Raw genomic sequence first — 26,078 nt, 5'->3', positions numbered from 1 at the left:
GGAGCGGGTATGAGCAAGATGTTACCGGTGTTTGGGGCAACATGGTCCACATACGCGCCAGGTGCGTCCCGCAGACAAACGCCGTGAAGACAATTTACATGAAGTGGAGCTCATGTAAACTCGCCGACAAATTTTGTTGACTAATGCGATGTCTCGACCGTGTTTCTTTTTTAATTCTACCCTTGCCGTAATGCTGCTTCTGTACCTCAATAATAAGCACCCGTCGTTAGTGCAGACTTAGATAACAAATCCGCACGGTGCGATGTCTGCATATGCCGTTGTGATTTTTCTGCCGATGAATACATGTGACGCCGCCGAATAAGTGTAGTGAAAGTCGCCTGAAGAAGAGTAATTGCGAATTTATTGATAGAAACGCGTACACTATAGTCAACGAAGCCACCAAACGCACGGGTTAATAAAAGCGCGTGTTAGCGCTGTACCGCCGATGAACTGCCGTTCGCGCTGCAGTTTTTGCAATTTTAAATTCCCTAAGGGAGCTGCTCGGAAACGTACAAAGTTATAGTCTAACGTTGCAGTACTTTTTTTTAATGTTACTAGAGAGAGGTGCCACATGATATACTTAAAGGCAGAGCAGCACCAGTCAAATTAGATCCAGCGCTGGCGGCAAGGCCGGGTTTAGTCCTAAGCGGCGTAAGCATAATAAGAAATAATTCAGTTGAGCACAAAATTCACTTGCAAGAAGCGACTACGTTGTGAAACAAACAGATCACTCGGCGTGTTAAGTCTGCTCAGACAGCATCAAGGTGTGATGACTTACCAAACGTGACGCGAACTATTCAGCGAAAAATGGAACAAAATACCATATGCAACAACTATTAGCAATTCTCGCCCTGAGCTACCTATTATCTAAACACATTTCCCAAAAAACCACGATATCTAAGATGCCCTCGGGCGAAATGAATAAAGCTGTTAAAGAAGCACTTGCTTGGTGTCATTCCGATAAGACACAGCGTGATTTATACCCTTTACAAACGAGGCAGGGTGAAAACCTCGCAGCTCAAAAGAATCAAGAGTTATGCATGAAGCAACTAGCAACAGTTAAACATGTGCGAAGCCACGCATAAAATAGATGTAAAAACATGAAGTGCGCGACAGCTGGTGCGAGGATTTACCGGGCCACATAAAACTAACAATTTCAGTTCTTGCAAACTTCTGTAGCTTTAACATACAACACAATGCGCTCATGCAGTCGTGCTGCCTAGCTAGCCCAACGCGGTAAAGAAGCGGAAAACAATATAAGCGGCAAACGGCATTCCGAACTTTAGCGAAATGCCTTTAAACCACATGCTGCACTGCAGAAGGACTTCGTCGCTTACGTGTCTAACTACAATCGAGTAAAAAAATAATAAAAAAAAGAAAAAAAACCGAAGCGACGAAGGAAAGGATGAGAACAAGAAATTTCGCGCCGAAGTGACGATCCATTGCCACCGTTGCTCCTGCTGATGAGGCTTTGCGGGGAATAATTAGAACCCTATCGCCGGCACGTTTTTGCCGGTATTTGAGCCCCCCACCCTGCAACAATTCTTCTTCGACATTCTTCGGAAGCTTTGGCCATCCCACACATGCGAAGGCTGTTGCCTATTTTCCTCTCAAAACACAAATAAGATGGAGAAGCACTATCAGCGACGCAACAAACTACGGCGTGCTACGGCGCGCGGCTCGCTCCTCTCCCGTGCGTTCCGCGCAAGGCCGCCACCAGTGGCGCGGCCATCGGCGTGCACGCCGCCTATAGGTTCCCTCACGTTGGAAAGCGTTTTTTTGCTGGCCGTTATACCAGCTGCGACAGGCTGTCTTGAATGCCATCGTCGCTGACGGTTGGTCTTTTACTGTTCCAGTCTTCGGGATCGATTGCAGCGGGGGTCTGCTGAACTTCAGCTACGGAGGAATCGGCTGCGAGCTGCTCGTCATTATAGCCGAAGGCTTGTCCTTCCTGGGCCTCATGGTGTTCACCACTTCCGGCTTCTTCAGCCAAGCGACCCGTTTCGCGCCGCAGGAGTTTCCCGTCGACGACGACGTGGAAGAGGAGAAGTCGCGGGTGATCGTCGCTTGCCGACAGAGAGACTTCGCCCGAAACTCGATGCTGGCCTGGAGCCTGCACAAACACTTCGGCGCGTTGCACGCCGTCAGGGGCATCTACATGGCGCTCCGGCCCTCCGAGTGCTTCGGCCTCCTCGGCGTGAACGGCGCCGGCAAGACCACCACGTTCCAGATGCTGGCCGCCTTGACGAGCGTCTCACACGGCGACGCCTGGACAGCGACGGCCAACCTCAGCGAAGACGCCCGTGCCGTGAGTGGGCTTATTCGTAACGGCTATGTTTCCTTTCCGCAGCGCCAATTTGCAAAGCGAGACGTATACGCAGGTTGGGACATTATACCCCCCGCCGAAAATTCCGGGCTTCTATCCGATGGGTGGTAGAGAGTGGCGTGAAGTTTGTTCACTCCGCATTTCAAGCAACTGTGCTGCCGGGTGACTCCACCCACGCGCAGATCCTCTTTGAGTTTGGCAGCTGCATTCATCGGGGGGCGAAAAGCTGCCTCCGCGTAGCTCACGGCGTTAGTCTTCGATGACACTTCTGGCGGGTGCTTGCCACGTGTTCCCGAAGCTCGACGCAATCCTTAACCTTCTGCATCGCGACACTCGTGACAGCATTCTGTGTGAAACGAGCATCTTTAATTCTATAGCTCCGAAGCCCCGAGTGAATTTCTGCGCGGTTTCTTCGCCATATTGAGCGAAATCGAGAACAGACGCCTGCGACAGAATGGTCGCGGTTTGAATTGCTATACAAGTTAACCGCATCTGGGCCTTTATTCGTGCCAAACAACATAAAAGCGCGTTGTTTAGTTCACCGACGACATCGGTGAAGCCTACTGCGTTCCTCGCTGAACGCGTGAAAATAGGCAGAAGAACGAACATCCTGTAATCGCTTGCAGCTAACATAATTCAAACAGAAACGATGATCTTTCGCCACGTGTCAGACTTAAAATGGTCCCCATTTTCACTGAATGTGAACCGAATGCGACGTAGAGATCCCTCAGGACATTAGAAAGTGTAGAGTATAAAGCTCATAAATCATTTAAGCGGTGATTGAAGGATTTTTCATGCAATTAACATTCTTTGGCGCATTTCAAGCCTATCCATTCATTCCTTCATCTATCCAGCCATCCATCCATCCATCCATCCATCCATCCATCCATCCATCCATCCATCCATCCATCCATCCATCCTCTTATTGCGAGCAACACTCTTGTTGCGTTTCGCCTGCGACACGTGGTTTTGCCGGCGCGTCTGCGGCGGGGCGGCAGACATTTTGGCCCGATCGTCGTCGCCGCAACACTCATCGCCAGGTGTTTCCAGGCGCGTCTGCGGCGATGCGACCGCCTAGGGATCCTCCTCGCATTCCAGTCATTGTGCCCGAAACAGACGATGCCAAAGCAGGGATCTCGTTCCAGTCATTGTGTCCGACCGGCAGCGCCACGACAGGGTGCTACGAGATCGTGCGCAGCGCCACGACCAGGTGCTACGAGATCGTGCGCAGCGCCACGACCAGGTGCTACGAGATCGTGCGCAGCGCCACGACCAGGTGCTACGAGATCGTGCGCAGCGCCACGACCGGGTGCTACGAGATCGTGCGCAGCGCCACGACAGGGTGCTACGAGATCGTGCGCAGCGCTACGACAGTGTGCGTCACCATTAGCCCATTGTACATTCACGTGCTCGTCTTTTGAGGGGTTCCTTCTTGCCCTCAACTGCGAGAGTATAAAAACAGCTGCCCCCGGACGCCAAAAGGAGGGCTCCGATTTCTTCTGTTGAGTGAAGTGCTCTCCCGTCTCTCTACTTCGGTCAAACCTGACCACCAACTCTTTGCGATGTTAAAATAAACAAGTTGTTTCGTTGTTACCAGTCGACTCATGCTTTGCCGGGACCTTCGGATGCTTCCAGTTGTACCCCAGGCCGCCAGGCCAACGCTACCCTTGGGGCTTGCGACCCAGGTACAACCACGGGCGTCAGCGCCGAGTTCCCAACAGATCGTACCAGCAGTCGGATCCAAACATCTGGTTGCCAGCGGTGAGATCGCCTCCGACTTCAAACAACTGTCTGCCTGCGGTGAGATCGCGACAACGGAGGCCAGCAGCGAAGAGATGCAGTTGACTGTATGCTGAGCAGCTCAACGACGATCCGGGAGCAGTGCAACGAGCCCTGTGTGACGACTGGTTGCCTGCAGCGGAACGACTGCGTGGAATTCCTGCCTGCGAGGTTTGGTGAGTGCGGGACTTTCTTCTTCTGAGCTTTGCCAGGCTTTTTGTTAGTGTCAGAAACAGAGCTGGTAATTGTGGTTGTCGTTGCTGCCGGGTTAGTTTGCGGCAAGACAATAGTAAGCAGTAGAGAAAGCAGCATTCAGAGCAGCCATGGATTTGAAGTCGTTGCGCAAACCGAAATTGTTGGAGCTTGCAAGAGAGTTGGGTCTGGATGTCTCGGACAAACTCAGAAAACCAGAACTGCTAAAGGCTATTCTTGAGTTAGAGGCTGAGGATGACGAGCTGTCGGAATGCCTTGAGACTATTGAAGAGAGGGAGACTGCAAAAGAAAAAGAAGAGCGTGAACGTAAAGAACAGAAAGAGCGAGAGCAACAAGAGCGTGACCGTCAACACGCTTTGGAAATGAAGCGTCTTGAGGTAGAAATGGAACGCGCTCGTAATGGAAGTCAGGCACACGGTGCAGGAGAACGCGTATTGTTCAAAATGACTGACCTGATGCGGCCGTTTAAGCTTGGAGAGGACATTGGTTTGTTCCTGGTTAACTTTGAGCGAACGTGCGAGAAGCAGGGGTTCTCTCGGGAAACGTGGCCACAGCGCTTGCTCACTTTGTTACCCGGCGAGGCGGCCGACGTAGTCGCTCGCTTGGATAGAGAGGAAGCAGAGGATTTCGACAAAGTAAAATCGAGTCTGCTAAAAAAGTACCGGCTGTCTGCGGAGGCGTTCCGTCGGAAGTTTCGGGAAAATGAGAAAGGCAGAAGTGAGTCATATACAGAGTTTGCGTATAGGCTTATGTCGAACATGCAGGAGTGGCTCAAAGAAGAGAAAGCGTTTGGTGACCACGATAAAGTTCTGCAGTGTTTCGGGCTAGAACAGTTTTATAGTCGGTTACCGGAGAACGTGCGATACTGGGTCTTGGATAGGCCAGACGTTTGTACGGTGGCTAAAGCCGCTGAGCTAGCCGAGGAGTTTGTGACGCGTCGGGCTCGCGGAGCTAAGGACGGTCAAAAGGGTGAATTTGGCTCGAAGTTTGAGAGGCCGAAGTTCACACCCATGAGAGTAAAGGGGGACACGCGTAGGGAGGATGCGAGTGAAAGCAGTCCGACCAAACGTAAAGAGACGGCGGCAGCCAAACGCAGAAAGCGGTTCGAGATGAGGCGAGCGGGCGTTTGTTATACGTGCCAGAAGCCGGGTCACTTTTCGGCGCAGTGTCCGGAAACAACACCAAAAGTTGTGTTTTTTTCAATAGGCAGCACTGACGAGAACATGAAGCTTCTCGAGCCTTACATGCGAGACCTCCTCGTGAACGGGAAAGAGTGCCGAGTGCTTCGCGATTCCGCAGCTACGATGGATGTAGTTCACCCATCTTACGTAGAACCCCATATGTTCACGGGCGAGTGCGCGTGGATCAAGCAAGCCGTGGAAGCTCATAGCGTGTGTCTGCCAGTAGCAAAAGTGCTTATTGAAGGACCTTTCGGAGCGCTTGAGACGGAGGCCGCAGTGTCATCTATGCTGCCACCCCAGTACCCGTACCTATTTTCAAACAGGTCCGATCACCTCCTGCGCGAGAAGGGGCTTTTGTTTGGTGAAGCTAGTGTTCAGGCCTTAACCAGATCGAAGGTTCGGGAGCTCGCTGCAAAGGCGGTAGTTGCGGGGCCGACGTTATCAAACAACGAAAAAGGGTCAGAGGCGCAGCAAGCTGATATTCCGAGCACGCCCGAACTGAATAAACTTGAGTCTGTAACGTTAAAGGCACCAGATACCGGAGAGGAAAATCCCGATTCGGGAAAGTTAGAAGAGCTATCTACTGATTTGCTCATCGCGCCTACGTCAGACGGACTTGATAGGTTGCTAAAAGTCAGCCGGTCGGCTTTGATAGCCGAGCAAAAAAAGGATGGTAGCCTAGAAAACATACGCTGCAATGTCAAAGAAGGTATCGCCAGGAAAACTGCGCGTTTTGTGGAAAGAGGTGGAGTCCTGTACCGGAAGTATCTAGACCGCAGAGGAGTGGAGTTCGATCAGCTGGTCGTGCCTCAATGCTATCGTCAGGATCTGTTGCGCTTGTCACATGGGGGTTCGTGGTCCGGACACCTAGGAGTTAAGAAAACTAAGGACCGTCTCTTGCAAGAGTACTATTGGCCAGGGTGTTTTCGGGACGCAGACCATTTCGTGAGGACATGTGACACTTGTCAGCGGGTGGGCAAACCAGGGGACAAATCGAGGGCGCCGTTGAAATTGGTACCTATCATTACGGAGCCCTTTAGACGGCTCGTTATTGATACTGTGGGACCTCTGCCGGTAACAGCCACGGGGTACAGACACATTTTGACTGTGATCTGCCCAGCGACAAAGTTCCCTGAAGCAGTGCCGCTTAAAGAACTCAGCTCAGTTGAGATAGTTAATGCACTACTGTCCATATTTGCGCGAGTTGGTTTTCCTGCGGAAATCCAATCAGATCAGGGCACAGTGTTTACTAGCGCTTTGACGACAACTTTTCTCGAAAGGTGTGGGGTAAAGCTGTTACACAGCTCAGTGTACCACCCACAGTCGAATTCCGTTGAGAAGCTCCACTCCGTCATGAAGCGCGTGTTGAGAGCGTTGTGTTTTGAACATCGAACTGACTGGGAGCTGTGTCTGCCTGGGGTGATGTTTGCTTTAAGGACCGCGCCGCATGCGGCTACGGGGTTTTCGCCAGCTGAACTGGTGTACGGTCGCTCGCTTCGATCTCCGCTTCGCATGCTTCGAGAATCGTGGGAAGGTAGGGGCGACGACCCAGTCGTGGTGGAGTACGTGCTTAAGCTCCTCGAACGCTTAAGAAGGGCACAGGAGTTGTCAGGTGAAGCAATGACAAAGGCCCAGCAGAGGGCCAAGGTTTATTATGATCGGACAGCCAGGGCCCGTCGTTTTGAGGTTGGCGATGAGGTCATGATATTGCGCACATCGCTAAACAACAAACTAGACGTGCAGTGGGAGGGCCCAGCACGAATTGTTCAGAAACTGTCGGACGTTAACTACGTGGTAAGTCTGCCAGGAAAGCGGAAAGCACAGCAAGTTTACCACTGTAATCTGCTCAAACCTTATAGACAAAGGGAAGCAGTGGTGTGCATGATGGTAAACGTTCCTGAAGAGCTTCCGGTCGAGCTTCCGGGACTAGGCTCAGTGACGAACAGGGAAGACACCGGTCAAGTCATTAGTGACCTTATCAGTAAAGCACCGCTGTCGCCTGAGCAGAAAACCGAACTACACCAGCTATTACAAGAGTTTCAAGGTCTGTTCTCTGAGAGGCCTGGTAGGACTTCGGTACTTACTCATGATATAGAACTTACCTCCCCAGAGCCAGTACGATCCAAGGCGTATCGGGTGTCACCCCGCCAGAGCGATATTCTCCGCATCCTGGTCTGAGCATATGGCACACTTGCGGGCAGTGCTAACCCGCCTGCGCGAAGCGGGCTTGACAGTCAAGGCTCCTAAGTGCCAGTTAGCACAGGCCGAGGTTGTCTACCTCGGTCACATGATTGGTCAGGGTCGTCGCCGCCCCTCTGAAATAAAAGTGGCCGCTGTGCGAGACTTTCCGCAACCGCGCACCAAGACCGATATTCGGTCGTTCTTGGGTGTCGCCGGCTACTATCAGAGGTACATCCCTAGGTACTCTGATATCGCGGCTCCCCTGACGGATGCTCTAAGAAAAACAGAGCCTCAAACAGTCGTCTGGGACGAGACAAAGGAAAGAGCTTTTAGCGCCCTAAAGAGTGCCCTAACAAGCCAGCCTGTGCTACGATCGCCAGACTATACAAAAGAGTTCATTGTTCAGTGCGATGCTAGTGAGCGAGGCATGGGCGTTGTACTGTGCCAACGGGAAAATGAAGAAGTAGAACACCCCGTCCTGTATGCTAGTCGTAAGCTGACCAGTCGTGAGCAGGCGTATAGCGCCACCGAGAAAGAGTGTGCGTGTCTCGTGTGGGCCGTTCAGAAATTGTCATGCTATCTAGCCGGCTCGAGGTTTATCATTGAGACGGATCACTGCCCTCTCCAATGGCTGCAGACCATCTCTCCCAAAAATGGCCGCCTCCTGCGCTGGAGCCTCGCTTTACAACAATATTCCTTTGAGGTGCGTTACAAAAAGGGGAGTCTCAACGGTAACGCCGATGGCTTAAGTCGAAGCCCCTAACGTAGGAATCAGCCTCAAAATTGTTTGTTACTGATGTTTTTCTTCCTGAGGCAGGATTTTTTTTTAACATATTGCTTTTGTTTAGTGTTTCAAAGTGATGATATGCTTTCTAGTGCAATTTTTCAATTTGTGGACGCGTTCTGAGTGATGCTAGACTACTGTAAGGAACTAGGCAGTGGTATAAAAAGGGGAAAGAGCCTGGCAGGGCTTAGTGAGGGTTGTGCCGTGCTTGCTGACTGAGCGGTTGAGTTTTCAGCGTAGTTCTAACGCTTGCCGGGAACGAGAACAAAAATGTGAACTCTCCCGAAGTCACTTTGCAGTGTCCCGTGCGAACCTGAACGAGAGAACGAGGCCTTCTCTGTGCGCTGCGCTCAAGAAACGTCAAGGGACGCCCGACTTCGGTTATGAGCATCATCGAGCGACATCCCTCCGGACAGCGGATGCAGTCCCCTGTCCATCGGGATCTCCTTCCCCCGGCGGGGCGGTCTGTTGCGTTTCGCCTGCGACACGTGGTTTTGCCGGCGCGTCTGCGGCGGGGCGGCAGACATTTTGGCCCGATCGTCGTCGCCGCAACACTCATCGCCAGGTGTTTCCAGGCGCGTCTGCGGCGATGCGACCGCCTAGGGATCCTCCTCGCATTCCAGTCATTGTGCCCGAAACAGGCGATGCCAAAGCAGGGATCTCGTTCCAGTCATTGTGTCCGACCGGCAGCGCCACGACAGGGTGCTACGAGATCGTGCGCAGCGCCACGACCAGGTGCTACGAGATCGTGCGCAGCGCCACGACCAGGTGCTACGAGATCGTGCGCAGCGCCACGACCAGGTGCTACGAGATCGTGCGCAGCGCCACGACCGGGTGCTACGAGATCGTGCGCAGCGCCACGACAGGGTGCTACGAGATCGTGCGCAGCGCTACGACAGTGTGCGTCACCATTAGCCCATTGTACATTCACGTGCTCGTCTTTTGAGGGGTTCCTTCTTGCCCTCAACTGCGAGAGTATAAAAACAGCTGCCCCCGGACGCCAAAAGGAGGGCTCCGATTTCTTCTGTTGAGTGAAGTGCTCTCCCGTCTCTCTACTTCGGTCAAACCTGACCACCAACTCTTTGCGATGTTAAAATAAACAAGTTGTTTCGTTGTTACCAGTCGACTCATGCTTTGCCGGGACCTTCGGATGCTTCCAGTTGTACCCCAGGCCGCCAGGCCAACGCTACCCTTGGGGCTTGCGACCCAGGTACAACCACGGGCGTCAGCGCCGAGTTCCCAACAGATCGTACCAGCAGTCGGATCCAAACACTCTTAAATATAAAGTACCTATAAATGCACGCGGTCAACTAGATTGCTATGCATTTTACTACCTTCTTACTATTTCTGTAATAGCCAGTGGCTAGTAAGGCTAGTAAGCACGGCCTTTGTTAGCCAGAAAGCCTTCATAATAGTTTGTACTGAGCTACTACTAAGCCACTGCTACCTCCTCAAGCCGCGCTATATTATGCAGTGATTGTTAGTCTTATGCGAAATTTAGATAACCTGTAGTACTGTTTGTTATGTTGGACTAACAGTTATTTACGACGTCGTAGCACAATCGTATTCATACAGCAGGCTATAGTTGTTTAGGTACAAGGCAGTGATTATTTATCCAAATACAAAGCTGCTCACCGGTGTAACATGTACTCCCCCAAACTAGGGATATGAATACTCTTGAAGTTGCCCTTAGATGGCGCCTCAGGTAGCACTTCTGTCGTCGTTTCATGGAGTTATGTAGCAGATTGTAAGCAGGTGTCATTGTGCCGTAATGTCCTTGGTAAGCATGATGTATAGCAATAATTGATGCTTAATGTTAAGCCAAATGACGCAACTCTCTTCATTTCTTTTATTATTCCACCTTCTTATGCTTTTACAATAGCGTCGACTTAATATGACAATGGAAGCGGCACTTACAAATCGAATGGTCCTCACTGTATTCTAGGTAATTTTATTTTAGTTGCGTTAGTATAATTGCACTGCCGAGGTAGTATACTCCGTACTAAGTTTGTACTTTTCTTTCAGGCAGTGAAAAGCACTATCATTTTACCACCTCCACTTACAAAGAATGGTAGTGATTTTCTGATAAGTAACGTGTTAGTAGTTAGTTATTGAATACGAGACCCTCTTTATGAAGAGTGCAGTGGCCAAATCTGTCTACTAGCTTTGACCACTAGGTACGTGCTCGTAGTCGTGACGTAGTCGTGCTCGTTGTATCGTCTCCATTACAGCTTCGTCATCTAAATCCCGTCATACCGTCGTCGTCACGTGATCTTCGCCGCACCCTCGTTGTCGTCGCACTGTCCTCAAACCATTCCCACGCCATCGGCATCACTGAGTCGTCGTCAGCCAGTCGCCATTTTGCATTCGTTGTCATACCGCCGTCGTCGTGCCGTCGTGATGGTTCCAGCGCTGTCATCCGGTTGTCGGGATATCGCCTCTGTTGTTACGCCTTCGCCATCTTCGGAATACAGAGGTCGTCAAGCCACCGCCGTAATACCATTGTTCTCATGGCGTCGTTGTCACGCTGTCGTCTGCATACCATCGTCATTTCAGAAACGTAATCTCATATTTGTGATTCCGTCATCGCGACACCGCCTTCGTTGTTTCATAGACGTTGTTCCTTCCTCGTCATTCCATCGTTCTCAGCGCGTCGTTGTCACGCAGTAGTCGTCATACCGTCCTACTCGGGGCCGACCTTGGCAACCAAGTGTCATAGCAAAACGGGCCGATAGCTGAGACGATGTGCGTTGCATGTAGCTGAGGCAACTGAAATCTCAGAATGACCACTACAGATTCTAAATAACCGCGTCTTCAGTAATACGTGATTTCGCTTTGCATTGCTCGAACGCTAAACGCATTTCCGTCGACAGTCCCATCGTAACATGGCTTCTGCAGGATTTTTTTTTTTAATGGAGGCTGCGATTCAGGCACATATATTTAATGGCGGCGTGAGCGGCGCAATCACGTGCACATGCAGCGCAGACAGAAAAGTTCCAGTTTCGTCTGAAAGGCGAAGCATCGATTGTCATAGTCAATTAGTGGACAGCTATACAAAGGAACGACAGTAGTTTTAGCGGTAGTATAAACTTCTAAACATAGGCGTACTATACACGCGGACAACTTTCTGTGGCTATCAAGGGGAAGCTACGGGCGCGTGGCTGCTGCCCATGTGCTACCGAGCCGAGTAGTCGAGCGGTGTTTTTTTCTTTGCTCGGAGCAGACGCTGAATCGACGCAGCTTCCACCTGCGGCAGTTTCGCGTTTCCCCAGAAGCGGAAAGGAAAAATGGCTCTGGCTTAGCTAAGGTTAAGCCCAGGATGCGAAGCATACTAGCCTTTATTTTAGTTGTTGAACCACTGTTTAGCCTGGTGAACTGCTGTTGCTTGGCTATATTTGGTTCGGCTAGACGAAGGAACAACTCATGCAGGCGAGCGCACGAGCTGAGACCCGGCTATGCAGCTACGCGGCCGCAAGCGAGCGCACGAGTTGAGCCTCCGCTTTTGCAGCTGTTATGACGTCATATGGTAGCTACGCGGCCGCGCGCGGCGCAGCAAGGAAGAGCGTGGCTGTGCGGCTAGTATGCTTTGCATAAAACCGCAATATAAGTAAACTTTTACACTCAGTGATGGGTTCTGTCTTATTTAACCGTTGCTAATAAGGTGTTTGTTTTGTCTTCCCTATAGCCTAAACTAACGTGGACTAAAACGCGGGACTCTTTCCAGAAGCGTTCTCACTTGTGCGCGCTTTGCCTCCTTAGCCACAGAATGTTGTCCGCGAGTATAAGTAAATTAACAAGGATGGTGTCACGCGCGCACGCCAGCATGAACACATCTCACTCGATGACCTCGGAATCTTGCTGTTTAATTAATTATGCGGTTTTACGTGCCAGAACCACGATCTGATTATGAGGGACCACTTAGGGTTTTTTTAACGTGCACCTAAATCTAAGTGCACGGGTGTTTTCGCATTTCGCCCCCATTGAAATGCGGCCGCCGTGACCGGGATTCGATGCCGCGACCTCGTTCTCGGCAGTGCAACAGCCACTAAGTAACCACGGCGTGTAAACTCGCTGTGAAAACGCTGCAGTGAGGAAACGCGGCAGTAGCAGCGAGTGAATTGACCTTCGTGCAGCCGCTCGCATCAACACGAACTACGCCTTGAAAACACAGTGCAGCGCGGACTCTGCACCCGTCGCAGACGGCTTTCAAGATGCAGCGACCCGTGCGGGCGCGAGCGGGCGCCTGGACCACCCGGAGGCATTTTTAACGCGACAGCGTTAAGGAGCTCGTGTCGCAGAAAAGCCGGTGTCGTCGGCGTCGGCCGTGAGCGAAAAATCACGAAAGGCAATTCATAAATAAAAACAACTTGCAAGATGGGCTGGGTGGGAAACGAACCAGGGTCTCCGGAGTGTGAGACGGAGACGCTACCACTCAGCCATGAGTTCGATGGTTCAAAGCGCGACAAAAGCGCCTCTAAGTGAATGCGGTGTTGCCTTAGAAACGTGCCGTAGAAAGTTCTACTGCGGTGAATATCGGTAATTATGAGCATGTAAATTACAGAAGTCGCAGTTAAACGAGTAGCGAAGTACGTTTCCGCTACATCTCATCTGCGCTTGGCGCACACGCAGAGCCATCTTGCGGCAAACACAGAAGACCCCCTGCTCGCAATGTACGGCGTTGCCGCGACAGGTGGCGCGCGACTCGCCCGCTTCTCCCCTGCGTCTCGTTAAGAGCATGCCGAGCGAATAGGTGGGCGGTGCGAACGGGGTGCGATAACGCTATCGCGTTCCACTCTTGAAGCCGAAGCTAAAGCGTCCTCCGATTTTTACGATTGTTAGTAGGTACAGCGGGGCATGGCGTTTCTCGAGGCGCTCCACGTTTCTGCGCAGGCGCGAGTAAGAGCGGGTCCGAAAGGGAAAGTCTGCAGGGGCCTTTTGTTCCTTGAATATCTGATTCTACTTGCACTAAGGTGGAGAAGTTTCTTTGCGCGTGTTGCATGCGTTTGTCCCCTACGCATGCCGGCGACGCTCGGACGCTGGCTGCCGGCTAAGTGAAACAGGTGAAGCAGTGGGCACCGACGCCCCATTTAGTGATCGCCGTGTATGAAGATGCGCCGAACAGACTTTCTGGTGTGTGCGGCGCTGGTGCTGAGTCAGTCATGCCGGATTAGAACTTTGTCGCGCCTTACGGCACTCTACCTTAAAAAAAACGTCGCTGATTTTTCTGGGGGAACGATAGGGGCCATAGTAGGGGCTGCGCCTGCTCTCCTGGACTATTCAGGAGCATTTTTGAGTGGTCCCCTTTGAGTGAAATAAACGCACAGTGCCTGAGCAACCATGCTTGAGCGCGATTGCCTGATGTCACGCCGTGAGGATTATTGGCTTTGCGTCTCGTCCCGTTAGGTCAGGTTAGCTTAGGTTTAGGTTAGCTCAGGATACATTAACTTAGCGTAAAAGGCGTTAGGCTGGCGTGGCGTTTTCTCATAGCGGTTACCCCGTGCGGGTTATTGTCTTTGCGTCTCGGCCACAATAAGTTTGGTTAGGTTGGGTTAACTTAAGTTAGCTTCAGTTTCGTTAGGTTAGGTTAATATTAGGTTCGGCTAGGATAGAGTAAAAGGCGTTAGGGTGGCGAGGCGTATTCTCACAATGGTTACGTGGTGAGAAATTTTGTTCTTTGTCGCGGCCTCATTAGGTTAGGTTAACGTTAGATTAAGCTAGCATAAAACGCGTTAGGGAGGCGCGGCGAATCCTTATAGCGGTTGCAGGGGCGTCGAGCGTCACCGGCGCCCTATGAGCCACTCGCGTTCAACTGTGGTTGCTACGGCGCTCTGGCTTCTAGATTTTAAATATACGCGGACAGACGTCTTCCACGGTCCCTAGTGCTCCCACGGAAACATCTGCGATGTCATCGCCTATTTCACCGCGCCGGCAGCCAGTGTCTGGGCGTAAACAAAGTTTACCCGACTCCGCAATGCCGGCGCGCCTAGGGATAAACGCATACAAACGCCTAGGGACAGACTTCTCCTCCCTACTTCCTAGGCAGTCATGTATTCAAGGAAAAAGCCCCCACATTTTCTCTCTCGCACCTGCTCTTACTCGCGCATGCGCGCAAACGTCCGACGCCTCCGCAAGTGCCACGCCCCGCTATGCTTACTTGCAATTGTAAAGCCGCCGCCCGAAGTAGAACGCGCCCTCCCCCCCTTTCCCCAAGCCTCGCGCACGACGGAAGGTGGCGCGATCCCTCCCCGCTTTCCGCCGTTGCGTGCGCGATTCCCCTCGCACGCTTTCACTCGTACGTACAGCATACAACACGTAGTGACGATTTTATCTCCCGTGGACTTTACAGAAAGCTCATGGCCACGGTGTCCCGATGGCAAAGATGCGCCTGGAGCATCCATATAATTGTCATCGCAACAAAAATTCGAAAGAAACTAAGTCCGGAAGCGGAATTCCGATAAATTATATGATAACCGCAGCTGCAACGTAGGCGTAAACAACTTACGGTGTTTGCTGCGTATGCCGAACTAATTAAAAGGGGTAGCCAAATTTCCCGCTTGTACTTACTTATATTTAGCTGCAATTGAAGAACCAAGGGAGATCAAAATTCACCCGGAGCTCTCCCCTATGACTTCTCGCGTAGCCGAAGAGTTGCTTTGGGACTTTGAGCCCCGTAAATCAGCCAACGCATACGGTGTTGATGTAATCACGTACCTTTCGAAATGTTTGCACGATGTGCTCTTTCAATCACGCGTTTATAAACAAGAAGTAACGACGAAGAAAACTCCTCAAGATTTCAGGGCCAGTAAGTGCAGCCACAGCATGAGGCGTGTTTGGCGCACTTTTAAATGACTTCCAAATATTCCAAATATTAAAAAAAACGAATTTTTTGTTTATTTTGGTGCCGATTCTCGCGTGAAATAAATAACTTTCTTTCCTTTTTTTGTGTGTGTATGTGTCCTCGTGTACCGCAGTGGCAGTCGCAGATCAGCTACTGTTTCCAGCTCGGGGGCCTGCTAGACAGGCTGAACACGTACGAGTATCTCTACCTGCTGGGTCGGCTGAGAGGCATCCCCGAAAGCGAGCTGAAACCGATGGTGGACGGCATAATATCCGTCGTCGACCTCACGGAACACGCCTCCAAGGAGTGCGGGCTGTACAGGTTCGTAGCTTGAAATTAGCTTCCGAGTTCTTACAACGGTCCCCGCTGACCGTTAAAACTTTGCAAAGCATTAATACTCGTCAGTTTTGCCGTTCACTTCGCACAAACGTTTGCGTTGTGTGCGTTCCTGAATCATAGCGTCAGGAACTTTCTGTCGCCCTTTCCTGTTCAGTTTTTTGCGCAAGCTACCAGTAGTACTTGTCAAATGTACACGCCTTCTTGTCATCTTTGAAATCTTTAGTGACTTAGTTATCGTAATAGTGATAGCTCCTTTTTTTCGTGTAACAATATTGTGTGCATGCATATTAATTGATTAATTACCTGCTCAAAGCACTACGTACTGAGCTAAATGGTAAAAATAGAAATATGTGAAAGAAATAGAAAACTGTAGCACAACATTGCTAAACGTGGATGGTGTTTCGATTGCTAAAAATTTCGCTTCAAAATTAAGTTTCGAGATAAGAACACAAAGAAAGAAAGATTGTCATCAGCGAGCCTGATCTTTGTCGAGAGAGCTTGCCTATGGTCCAACAGAAATAAAGAAGGGAGAAAAAAAGACGGAGTATATAAGGTTGTGGTGGGAGGTAGCGAATGGGAAAGCTTTTTTCGATCGTAAGTGCCGTATGGGGCAACGAGATCGAGCTATGGGTGGCGCCACCGTCGCCGCGTTAGCGGGGCACGGACAGCCGGCGGTGCGCATGTTCACGATACAGATAGTTTTCATGTGACGTCACGGACGCGGCTGTCACTGCGCCAATACCAAAACATGGCGGCCACGATGATGTTAGTGGATTGTATTATCACGCGCGCATTGCTTTGCTCATCGACGGTGATGGTTCTTCACCGGTTTATCAGTGTGGTCGCTTTGGTCGTTCGACACAAGATGGGCCCATCGTGCTGCCATGCTGTCACGTTCTCTCGATTACGCTCCTTCTCGACCTCCTAACTAGTACCTAAAGATGACGGCCGCGATGACGTCTGTTCAAACTATCTATAGCGTTTCGCTGTGAGCGGTTTGAACAAATTTTCTGCTAATGAAACACGCCGACTGGGGAATTGATAAAATATTGCCTTCCAATGCCCCATTTTTGTCCGAAACACGCAAAATATTCCTACTTGCACACGAAACGAGCGCTAACTGTTATACGATGGGACACACCGACACTCAGCCGCACAGTCTGTGTTTTGGCACTTTCCTGGTGTGGGTGCGTGCGTGGGTGCGTGCGTGTGTGTGTACGACACTCGCTGCTTGGTTGGTTTGCTGGGTTTGGTTTGATTGCTTGGTTTGGGTGGTTTGGGGATTGCTTGGTTTGGTTGGATTGGATTGCTTGGTTGGTTAGTTGGTTTCTTGCGTGTCTTCACTGTGTCCGTGTCAGCGCGCTGCTTCACCAGCAAGGCATGGCGATTGATCACCAACTAGCCCAACTTTCCACATTACGTAGATGTCGTAGCCATCTTTGTTTGTTTGGACAGTGTTTCCTCCACAAGTAACGCATTCTGGAACTGCAAGAAGGCAGCGTTTCAGGTTTGAAAGTTTGGGTTAATAATAATATATGGAGTTTTACGTGCCAAAACCATTTTCTGATTATGAGGCACGCCGTAGTGGAGGACTCCGGAAATTTTGACCACCTGGGGTTCTTTAACGTGCACCTAAATCTAAGCACACGGGTGTTTTCGCATTTCGCCTCCATCGAAATGCGGCCGCCGTGGCCGGGATTCGATCCCGCGACCTCGTGCTCAGCAGCCGAACAACATAGCCACTGAGCAACCACGGCGGGTGAAAGTTTGGGTTCAAATGTGAGTTAGAAGGGTGATGGTTTGGGCAAGTTGATTTTCCATTTTAGGCTGTGTGGCACAACGCGAAGAAGCGACAAGGGACGCGAGGAAAGCGAGGTTTCCTCGTTCGTCCTCGTTTTTGTTTTTTTGTTTTCGTTTTGTACCTGCTTCGCGCTGTACCACACAAGCTTAAATGTCAGCTTGCAGCCCAGTATTCCTGCGTGAATAACGGTATTGGGGCCGTCTGGCGTGCCCTGGCCCCTTTAAGTAAGTGTAACGGTACCTGGCAGAGTATGCGGCTCCCGTCTCGCCGTGGGCAATACTTCTGATCGTCGAGTGTTATTTGAACGCGCTTTTCTCCGGCTCTCAGCGGAGGCAACCGCCGGAAGTTGTCCATCGGTGCTGCGCTGCTGGGCATGCAGCCGTTCGTGTTTCTCGACGAGCCGTACGCCGGCGTGGACGTGGTGTCCCGCAACAAGATCTTCCGAGCCATCGGCGAAATCAAGAAGCGCTCACAGACAACCTTCGTGCTCACGTCACACACGTGAGTAACTCGTGTAACGTGCAGGTAAAATCAACAGACGGTGAAGCCAAGGAGACGGTGTAGGAAAACACGCAGCTTCGGCGGATTCCTCGATACGAGCCAATGGCTACATTTGTAAGCGGATCTAAATGCAGCCAACAGGCAGCGAAGAAAAGGCAGCCTTCGTAGGTGAAGGACGAACCATAGCCTCCGAGATCGGCTGACGCATGCCGCCCAGTATCGGAGGCCATTGCCAAACCAACAACCTGCGTGCAATGCTTTAGCAATTGAGCCTACTAGCCGTCTGTCCCTCTTATTGACTTTCGTGGGCATTTGTGTGCATGTGTTAGAATTAGCCATAGCAGTATAGGGTGCCTCGATGTCCCCTTCGCCCGCCGCTCCGTGGAGCGGGGGAGGAGGTGCGCATTAAGGCATCCTACATAGCAGTGTTAGCTGGCGCCATTCACCCCTGTTGCGATGGATGTAGAATATCCTGCCTATCACAAGTGGCATGAAGTACGAAAACTTAGCTGCCCACAACTGACCAATAAAGCCTCGTATATTACGTCAAAGCACCACATCCGCCAAGGCCCATGCCCCCTCTACAATGCAGTGAGCTGAACCAACGCGAGTGGCTGCAGGCACGTAGTCCATTCCTACTGGATTTATTATTTTTAACTCAAGATAGATTTTCTTCCAACACTACTGCGGAACGAGGTATTTCGGATTTAAAAAGAAGATAGTAGCTTCTCTTAATGTGAATGATAGTCCCATGAATAAACGTTTACAAATTTAATCAAGCTGACGACACGTCAATTCTCGGATATATGGAATATGCTGTCGATGCAATGTCTTCGGTAGAGGACGCAAACCGTAAAGACGTAAAGTATGTTGGGAAATGTTGCCCATCTCCCTTTTTCCCTCGGAAATCTAAGCAAATATGTAAACCCAATCTATATGAAATGGCGGTGATCGCAGGCGCGTTACAGAATGCCTCAAAACCGTGTCGTTATGGCTCTGCTCAATGCTCAAGTTCGGAAGGAATTTAGGCAACACAAGTTTAAATTTATTTACTGGGGAAAAAATGCACCACAGAAGTTTTCGAGGTGCTTGTTGGGTACTAAACGTTCAATACGTGGCCTACGTGCACGTGACCGCATTTGCAGTGATCCAGCTTCAATTGCCAAAAAATTGAATAAATATTGCAGCTAGAGCTCAAATCAAACTGTTGTTGTCATGGGAGGCCTCCCGACTTTGCTGCTGAGGCTCGATATTAAAACGTCTCCAGGTCCTGACATGATTCCAAATGCGTTTCGGAAGCGTTATCGTGGTTGGGTATTTATATTATTTGTCCAACCCTTCACCGTGTCCACGTCAGGGCACTGTTTCAGAGGCTTCTGGCCAAAGTCGTACACATTTTTTTTTTAAACCTGGAGACAAAGTAGACGCGGGGAACCTAGTTGGGTTCCGAGAGAACACGGACTGGTTTCTATAACCTCTGACGGCCGGCCTCTTTGCATGTGCTGGCAGCAATGGCTGCGACGGTCGCCACATCTGTCTCTTGTGTTTTCCTCTTTATTTTTACCTTCCATTCCCCAATGCGTTAATCCGTGCTTCCCCAAGGGACTGCGAAAACTACCGCCGCTTCCTCGCCGTAGCATCCCTCGCTCTCGACCCGCCACCTCCCGTCACGCGGCGGCACTTCGGCCAGCGTAGTGGGCTCTTTGTCGCTTCAGCGCTGTATCCGACGGCGGTGGCAGTTAAATAATGAAGTGGTAGAATGCTCATGCCGAGCTTTAAAACCTACTTGTCGATTAGCAGTAGTGTTGCGATATGGATGGTGCTATTTCTTAGCTCGATAGGCGAGTGGGTCAGCAAGTCCGTGCCTTTAGATGTGATGGTCCTTGCACTTGGCGCGTAGGAATTCTTATTCTGTGGCTGTTATTTCAGAAATTGCAAATTTCTCATTCGTCAGTAAAAGAAGGAACACAATTTCGCGCTGCGTTCTCCTTCGCGTGCACGCGTCCGTTATGATATACAAATAATGTCGCTTCAATAAGAGACATTCCAGGGGTAGAGGAGGAGGAAATAAATTTATTGCGTGTCCTGCGAGTTGAGGGCCAAAGGCCCCGCTTCCAGGGGTGGGTACAAACAAAAAATGTTAACAACGGTGATAACTATGAAACGTGCAACGGCGTACACATGGCCATTTGTACGAGGCATTGCAACTTTGCCAGTATTGTCGCATTGTAGTGACGGCGAACAACCGCAGTGACGCAACTCGCGTCGCGAAACGGTATGTTTATTGGGCGCACATATGAATGGCCAGACAAGTGGGACAAATGACTGCGGCGCGAGCCCACTCGCCGTTCGTCGAGGGAATTCGCTCGGCACGTCAAGCGCGTCGGCTTTTTTTTTTTTTTTTTATACGCGACTCGTCGAACGTTCTATCGTAAAATTGCTGGTACTCGCACACCTTCCAGAAAGTACACTATTCGCGTCGCGCATACAATCTCATTGCACAAGGTTCGGCGAGGAGGAGGAGGAGGAAGAAACAAAGAGAGAAGGCAACCAGAAATGCGTCTGGTTGGCTACCCTGCTCCGGCGGACGGGAGAGAGGGAACGGAAAGATGAGATAGAGGGAAGGAAGGGGAGTGGTGAGGAAAGCTGCGGGGAGCTCGCGCACGCACACGGAAGGCACGCACACGGAGGGTAGGTGGGTTGGATGGATGCCTCGATTCTAACGAAATTCCTTAGTCTTAAGGCTGTGCCCCGTATACGTCTTGTCAACGCATGTAGCATGGACGAGTGCGAGTTCTCTTGCGACCGGCTCACCATCATGGTCGGCGGTCAGATGGTGTGCCTGGGCACGCTGCAGCACCTGCGGGAGAAGTTCGGCCAGGGCTACCGGCTCCAGTTCCTGCTGAAGCACACCGCCGCAGCGGATGCGCCGAGGCTGGACGAAGCTGTGCGACAGCTCTTCGCGGGAATCGAACTCGACGAATCCCACCAGGTATTGGCGATTTCTTCGATTTTTTTTTTAACAGAAGAAAAAAATACGCTTTGCCGCCACGTATATGTGCTGGTTTTTTAATGTTCATAGCGCGTGTTGACGATACAGTACTCTTGTTTCATTGTTTCGTTTTTCGCACGGACATACTGGTTCGTTCGGACGATGATGCCGGCATTATATTTTGTGCAAACATGTCATCACTGATATAAATCTTCTTTTTTTAAAGACAGCAGTGGGCCTCAAACTCTTGTAGAACCACTCATGCCTAAAATGTTACAGAGAACCTCCGTGTAGTGCGGCTTTGGAAAAACACGGTCACTGCGTAGAGTGTCAGTCAGGCATCAAAAATTGTGAATATGAAAGCTGGAATGTACCGTCTAGGTTGGCACGCACCCAAGACAACTGCACATTCCAAAGCCGAATATTGTTATCGTGAAATTCTAGACACTTTGTTTAGTCCGGTTCCGCAGGCCGCTATGCTGCACATGCAATCTTTCTCCTACATTTTTTTTTTTTATTGGATTGACATCTGATTTTCAAACATGTCCCTTCTCTTGGCGCGACGGAGAGCTTATATCCCGTCGAAATTTCTTGGAGTTCATCGCCAAAATTTGTGGAAATTTTTAAAGGGGTATTTTTTGATCAGCTAAGTCAGTTCTGCTTACTATGTACGGACGCCGTCAACAGCGATAACTGATATCGATGGCGGCAGTAACTGAGCAATACGAAATACATGCATATTAGACGCCGGAGTAGCTATTCCTGTCAAACGCCGAGACTGCAGCGTAAAAAAAAAAAAAAACCGCCGCAACAACTTTTTATTATTCTTTGAGATGTTTGAGACGGAATGCTTTTTTTCTATTTTGCAATGTTTCCTGCCAACGGCAGAATAAAACATGGCTGCGTTGACGCTTTAGCCTTCGAGATCTGTTTCTGTTGGTCAGAGCGCATCTCAGAGGCCACCGTCGCTACCTAAGCGTCCGACTAATGGACGAATGGGCCGAGTCGACTGAGGCACGTGGCGGTGCAGGTTGCACCACCACTGGTATATGGTCGTCCCTAGCTGCCTATCGACCGGCGTGCAGGCGCCTGCAGGTTTTTGCGGTACAGTCGGTGCAGTGGTACAGTGGCTGGTTTTGTACTTGCGAGGAGCTTGCGCGAGATGGCGGTGCTCCGTCAGTGAACTGTACGCCTTTCGCGCGTGCAAGGGGCGCCATTTTTCTATAAAAAACAATTTGCAGGTTACAAGTACGCGGATATACAGCGATAATGTGCAGTGATTGGTAATACGCGTTTTCATGACTTCATAGATGTAGCACATGAAACCAACTCAAGCTTCTACGTGTATTTAGAAACGGACGCGATTTTCAAGGCCTGGTAACACGTTTCGCCGCAGAATGCCTTCCCCCTCCCCCCCGTATTTTTTGCTCCAGTTTCAGTGCCGACTTAAAAATGTAGCTCCTTATTGAAGGGATAAAATTAATCTCGTTCCAGTCATTGCGAGCCAACGTGTTTCCATCGGCACTATAATCTCACGACACATTCCGGACGATTGTCCGTTCCTTTAAAGAAGGTACGAGGAGAGACTACTGAAACCGCACATAGACATTATAAATGTTCACTCCTCGCGGTACTTTTATAGCAATCCGATATATTTTCTGCATGGTATCTTTCAATTACTCAAGTTTTCCGAACATTCCTAAAATTTTTCTTGGCTCCTTTGCACACGCAAGAAAAGTATTAGTAGTAGGTTAGTACGAATACCAGCTGGTTGTAATGTGGATCGCATCATAATGAAATGTAACCGGCAAATTGCAAACAGCACTAATTACGAACGACAGGTTTCGTGAATTCAGCCCCATAAAACCATGTAATGCAGCGTGTAAGGCGCACGGACGGTAAGCTGTAACCTCTTTCCTGACTTTAACTGTGTTTAGAACGTAAGTAGTCATTACTGAAAAACCTTTTTCTTTTTCTTGTTCACGGCTGGTTCACTGCTTATTGCCTCTATAGGGCTATATCATTTTGTACCGGGTGTTCTTTCTTTCTTTTTTTTAAGTCATACATATATATTGCTTACTCCAGAACTGTGGCAAATGGCATCATTGTAGTCACTGAGTTGGGCTACTTAATGCGGAGAACATTACATGCACAAGACATCGAAATGCATAATCGACTAGTTAGCAAAAATTCACTGGTAAACATTAAAATAGCTACTTTACTGCGCAAATTGTAATTAACTAATTGCAGCCGGTAAACGAAATTTCATAGCACCAGTTTCCAGATATGTATTACGAAATTGTTCGACGAAATACGTCGGCGTTCCACTTACTATTTGTGCTTAAATTTATTAAACGGTGGTCGGTTCAAAAAGAAAAATGAAGAACACTGCATTTCTACCGCAAGGTTCGCGGTGCATATTTCGAAATCCAGGCGATCCTTAGAAGTCGTTGCAAACAGATATGCCTCGCAAACTCTGCCGCTAGAATTCGTAAATTGCAATACGTGTCATAAAGTAATTAAACACAGTAGTTAATTAGCGCATTTCTGCGTATTAGTCAATTACGCATTTTGACTTCTCGTGTCAGTAATCTCTGCCGCCTCGAGTATTTCCGCTCAAGGGTGACAATTGCACTGTCTGTCACCGACACTTTTTATAAATTTTCTGGGGTCTAAAAATATGACCGTGCCCTTATCCTTCAGAAATGATCGACGACATCAATTCTAATAGCAATCCGTCTAATGGTCAGTGCGTAGTTGTCGATATGTTTTATATGACGATTATCGTGAAAGGTGGCACACAACCAGAAACTCAAATTGGCATCAAAGCGTTTTATTGAAGAGCGGCGCATGACCACTGGCGAACGCCCTGTGACCCAAGCTCACGTCGAAGGGGTTCGTTTCAGAGCTCACCTACTCAGTATTACATACCCGGTGACCCAGTGACCCGAGTTGCGCCAACGGTGGGTTTTGAATCCAGTTTTCTCAACACATCCGAAGCCCAACGCTCTACCCATTTGTTCGTGGACTACGCACTGAGCCAAGATGGCGAGAAAGAGTTTATACGCGGACTTTCACACTTGGACACATAACGACGTACCGCAGGCTGGGTGCAGTTCTCAAGGAATGCTAACAGCACTAAAGAAAACACACCCCGTACGTAGGATCCAATATGCTTCATAAGGGACCTTTATAAATATGAGTCATGGCGAACGTTATATTTGTATTTTGATTGTAATTACACACTTTAGATGCTTCCTTCATTGCGCGTGATGCCCCGTAGTATAGCGCGTCGACGCGTGTTCCATGCCATCCAGAACCTGCTTGGCTATCACCTGTCGGAGCGGATTCCTTGGAGCGTGCTGTTCACCAAGGTGGCGCAGCTCCAGAAAAACTTCCAACTCGAGCACACTCTGGTCGGGGAGAAAACCCTGGAGGACATCTTCTTGATCTTCGCCAAAGGTGTAGCGCGGCCACATCTTCCGAGCGGTGCCCCACAGGGAGGCGGCTATCTTGCACCCCCGCCAGGTCCAGCGTACTAGACCCGACCGCGGCACCCGGAAGATGCTTCGCGTGGGCAGCAATAAAAGTCCTTTTTCACATCAAATGGTCTACTCTTGGTATTTTAAAAGTACAATATGCATTCAAATTCGACCCACGCGATGTAATCTTGGGAGCGGAGCTTTCGGCAAGCCATTTAAGTAAACACGCGATGTGCAACTAATTGTATTCTGCCCTGCATTTTGAACCATTGCGATTTGATCCACTATTTCGATCCCATAGCGATTGCCTGCCTGCCAGTGAACAGGGCAAGACGCGGAGAGCCGTAAGGCCAGTAGAGATAGTGCAGTTTGGCGTTTGACATATTCGGCAAGACAGCAGCGCCTATCAAGGGTGAGAAATGATCACTAAGGTTTGCTAAGACGACTTCGCTTTAAAATTATATCTGCATCGCGAGCTGACGCAGCAATTTCTTTATTTTACATAGCACGACGTGACTCCGAGCATTCTCGGATCATTCGGAGTATAGCCACGTGATCGTGTTTCTGTCGGATCGTGGTTCGCGCCTTCCAGTTGAAGGTGGGAGCGCCTCCCGAGCTCGCGTGCGCCGCTCTAAAAGCAACAGACGAACGTGTTGCGAATGCTGGACTCCGACCCTACAGAGAACTCGGAAATACCAGTCTTACGTGCCACGAGACAAAAGACCACGTTCCCGTGGGCGCCGCCGAGTTCTCCCACGTGGTTCGACGCCATTGCATGCCTCTGTAAAGTGCCTCGTCTACGCCTCCGGCGCCGCTATTAACAAAGGCAGCGCACAACGCTGGCGCGCGTCGCAGCACGCCGCTGCATCGCGGCGTCTGTCGCAGACAATCACGGCGTGAATCGCATGAAGCTTTGGTCAAAGCTTCGCAGGATACGTAAACGTCGCATATCCATCCTTCCGAGCTGATTAGCTTTGTCCAAATGACGCGAGTATTTCAGAACGGTGCGCATATACGGGAAGGCAGAGATGCAAGTTGTTTTCCAATGCGCAATGGCACTTACTTTCAGCCGTTTTATCTAATCAGGATAACTGCTCATAATTTTTTTAACGCGATAGCGTTAAGGAGCTCGTGTCGCAGAAAAGCCGGTGTCGTCGATGTCGGTGTCGGCGTCCGCGGCGTTGGCCGTGAGCGATAAATCACGGCAGGCACTTCATAAATAAAAAGCAACTTCCAAGATGGGCTGGGTGGGAATCGAACCAGGGTCTCCGGAGTGTGAGACGGAGACGTTACCACTGAGCCACGAGTTTTTTTTTTTTTTTACAATGAGCCAAGTTCGAGCACTTTACTTCCAATCAAGACAATCCAGGTGGCGTCACCGACGTGATGAGAGGGACGCATGATGAGAAGACGATGACACAGCAAACTCCCCGGCACTTGGCCACTCTGGGCACCTCCTTACAGCTTGAGCTTGGTACGGCGCCAGTGACGCCTCTTGGCGTTGTAGCGGATGGTGTTGCCGGTCTTCATCCTGATCCACTGTGGAATCGGCCGGTTCTGTTTGAGCTTCTTGGCGAGCTTCTGTTTTATCCGGAACGTCTTGTGGGCAGCCATGTCGCCGTTCGCAAGATGGCTTGAAAAAGAGGAAAAAAGTTCGATGC

At 50.2% G+C, this 26,078-nt stretch overlaps 1 protein-coding gene across 1 annotated transcript; it reads left to right on the top strand.

The window, feature by feature from the left end:
• The first annotated feature begins 1,763 nt into the window (after positions 1-1,763).
• LOC142563741 (phospholipid-transporting ATPase ABCA3-like) lies at positions 1,764-24,531 on the top strand. The gene is made up of 5 exons (XM_075674342.1): positions 1,764-2,308; positions 15,436-15,623; positions 17,770-17,943; positions 20,722-20,935; positions 24,253-24,531. The coding sequence occupies exons 1-5, from the start codon at positions 1,961-1,963 to the stop codon at positions 24,475-24,477; spliced, it is 1,149 nt and encodes a 382-aa protein (XP_075530457.1). The 5' UTR covers positions 1,764-1,960; the 3' UTR covers positions 24,478-24,531.
• Positions 24,532-26,078: the final 1,547 nt, after the last annotated feature.

This window comes from Dermacentor variabilis, chromosome 11 (assembly GCF_050947875.1).
Source record: "Dermacentor variabilis isolate Ectoservices chromosome 11, ASM5094787v1, whole genome shotgun sequence".
NCBI classification, from domain to species: Eukaryota; Metazoa; Arthropoda; class Arachnida; order Ixodida; family Ixodidae; genus Dermacentor; species Dermacentor variabilis.
The sequence above is the reverse complement of the archived record's forward strand: the minus strand, read 5'-3'. Positions and strand labels throughout refer to the sequence as shown.

Excerpts from the sequence above, each read along its gene's own strand:
- LOC142563741 (XM_075674342.1), top strand. The coding sequence starts at position 1,961 with ATGGTGTTCACCACTTCCGGCTTCTTCAGCCAAGCGACCCGTTTCGCG. Across the intron at positions 15,624-17,769 it reads AAGGAGTGCGGGCTGTACAG|CGGAGGCAACCGCCGGAAGT; the intron begins GTTCGTAGCTTG and ends TCCGGCTCTCAG. Across the intron at positions 17,944-20,721 it reads TTCGTGCTCACGTCACACAC|CATGGACGAGTGCGAGTTCT; the intron begins GTGAGTAACTCG and ends CAACGCATGTAG.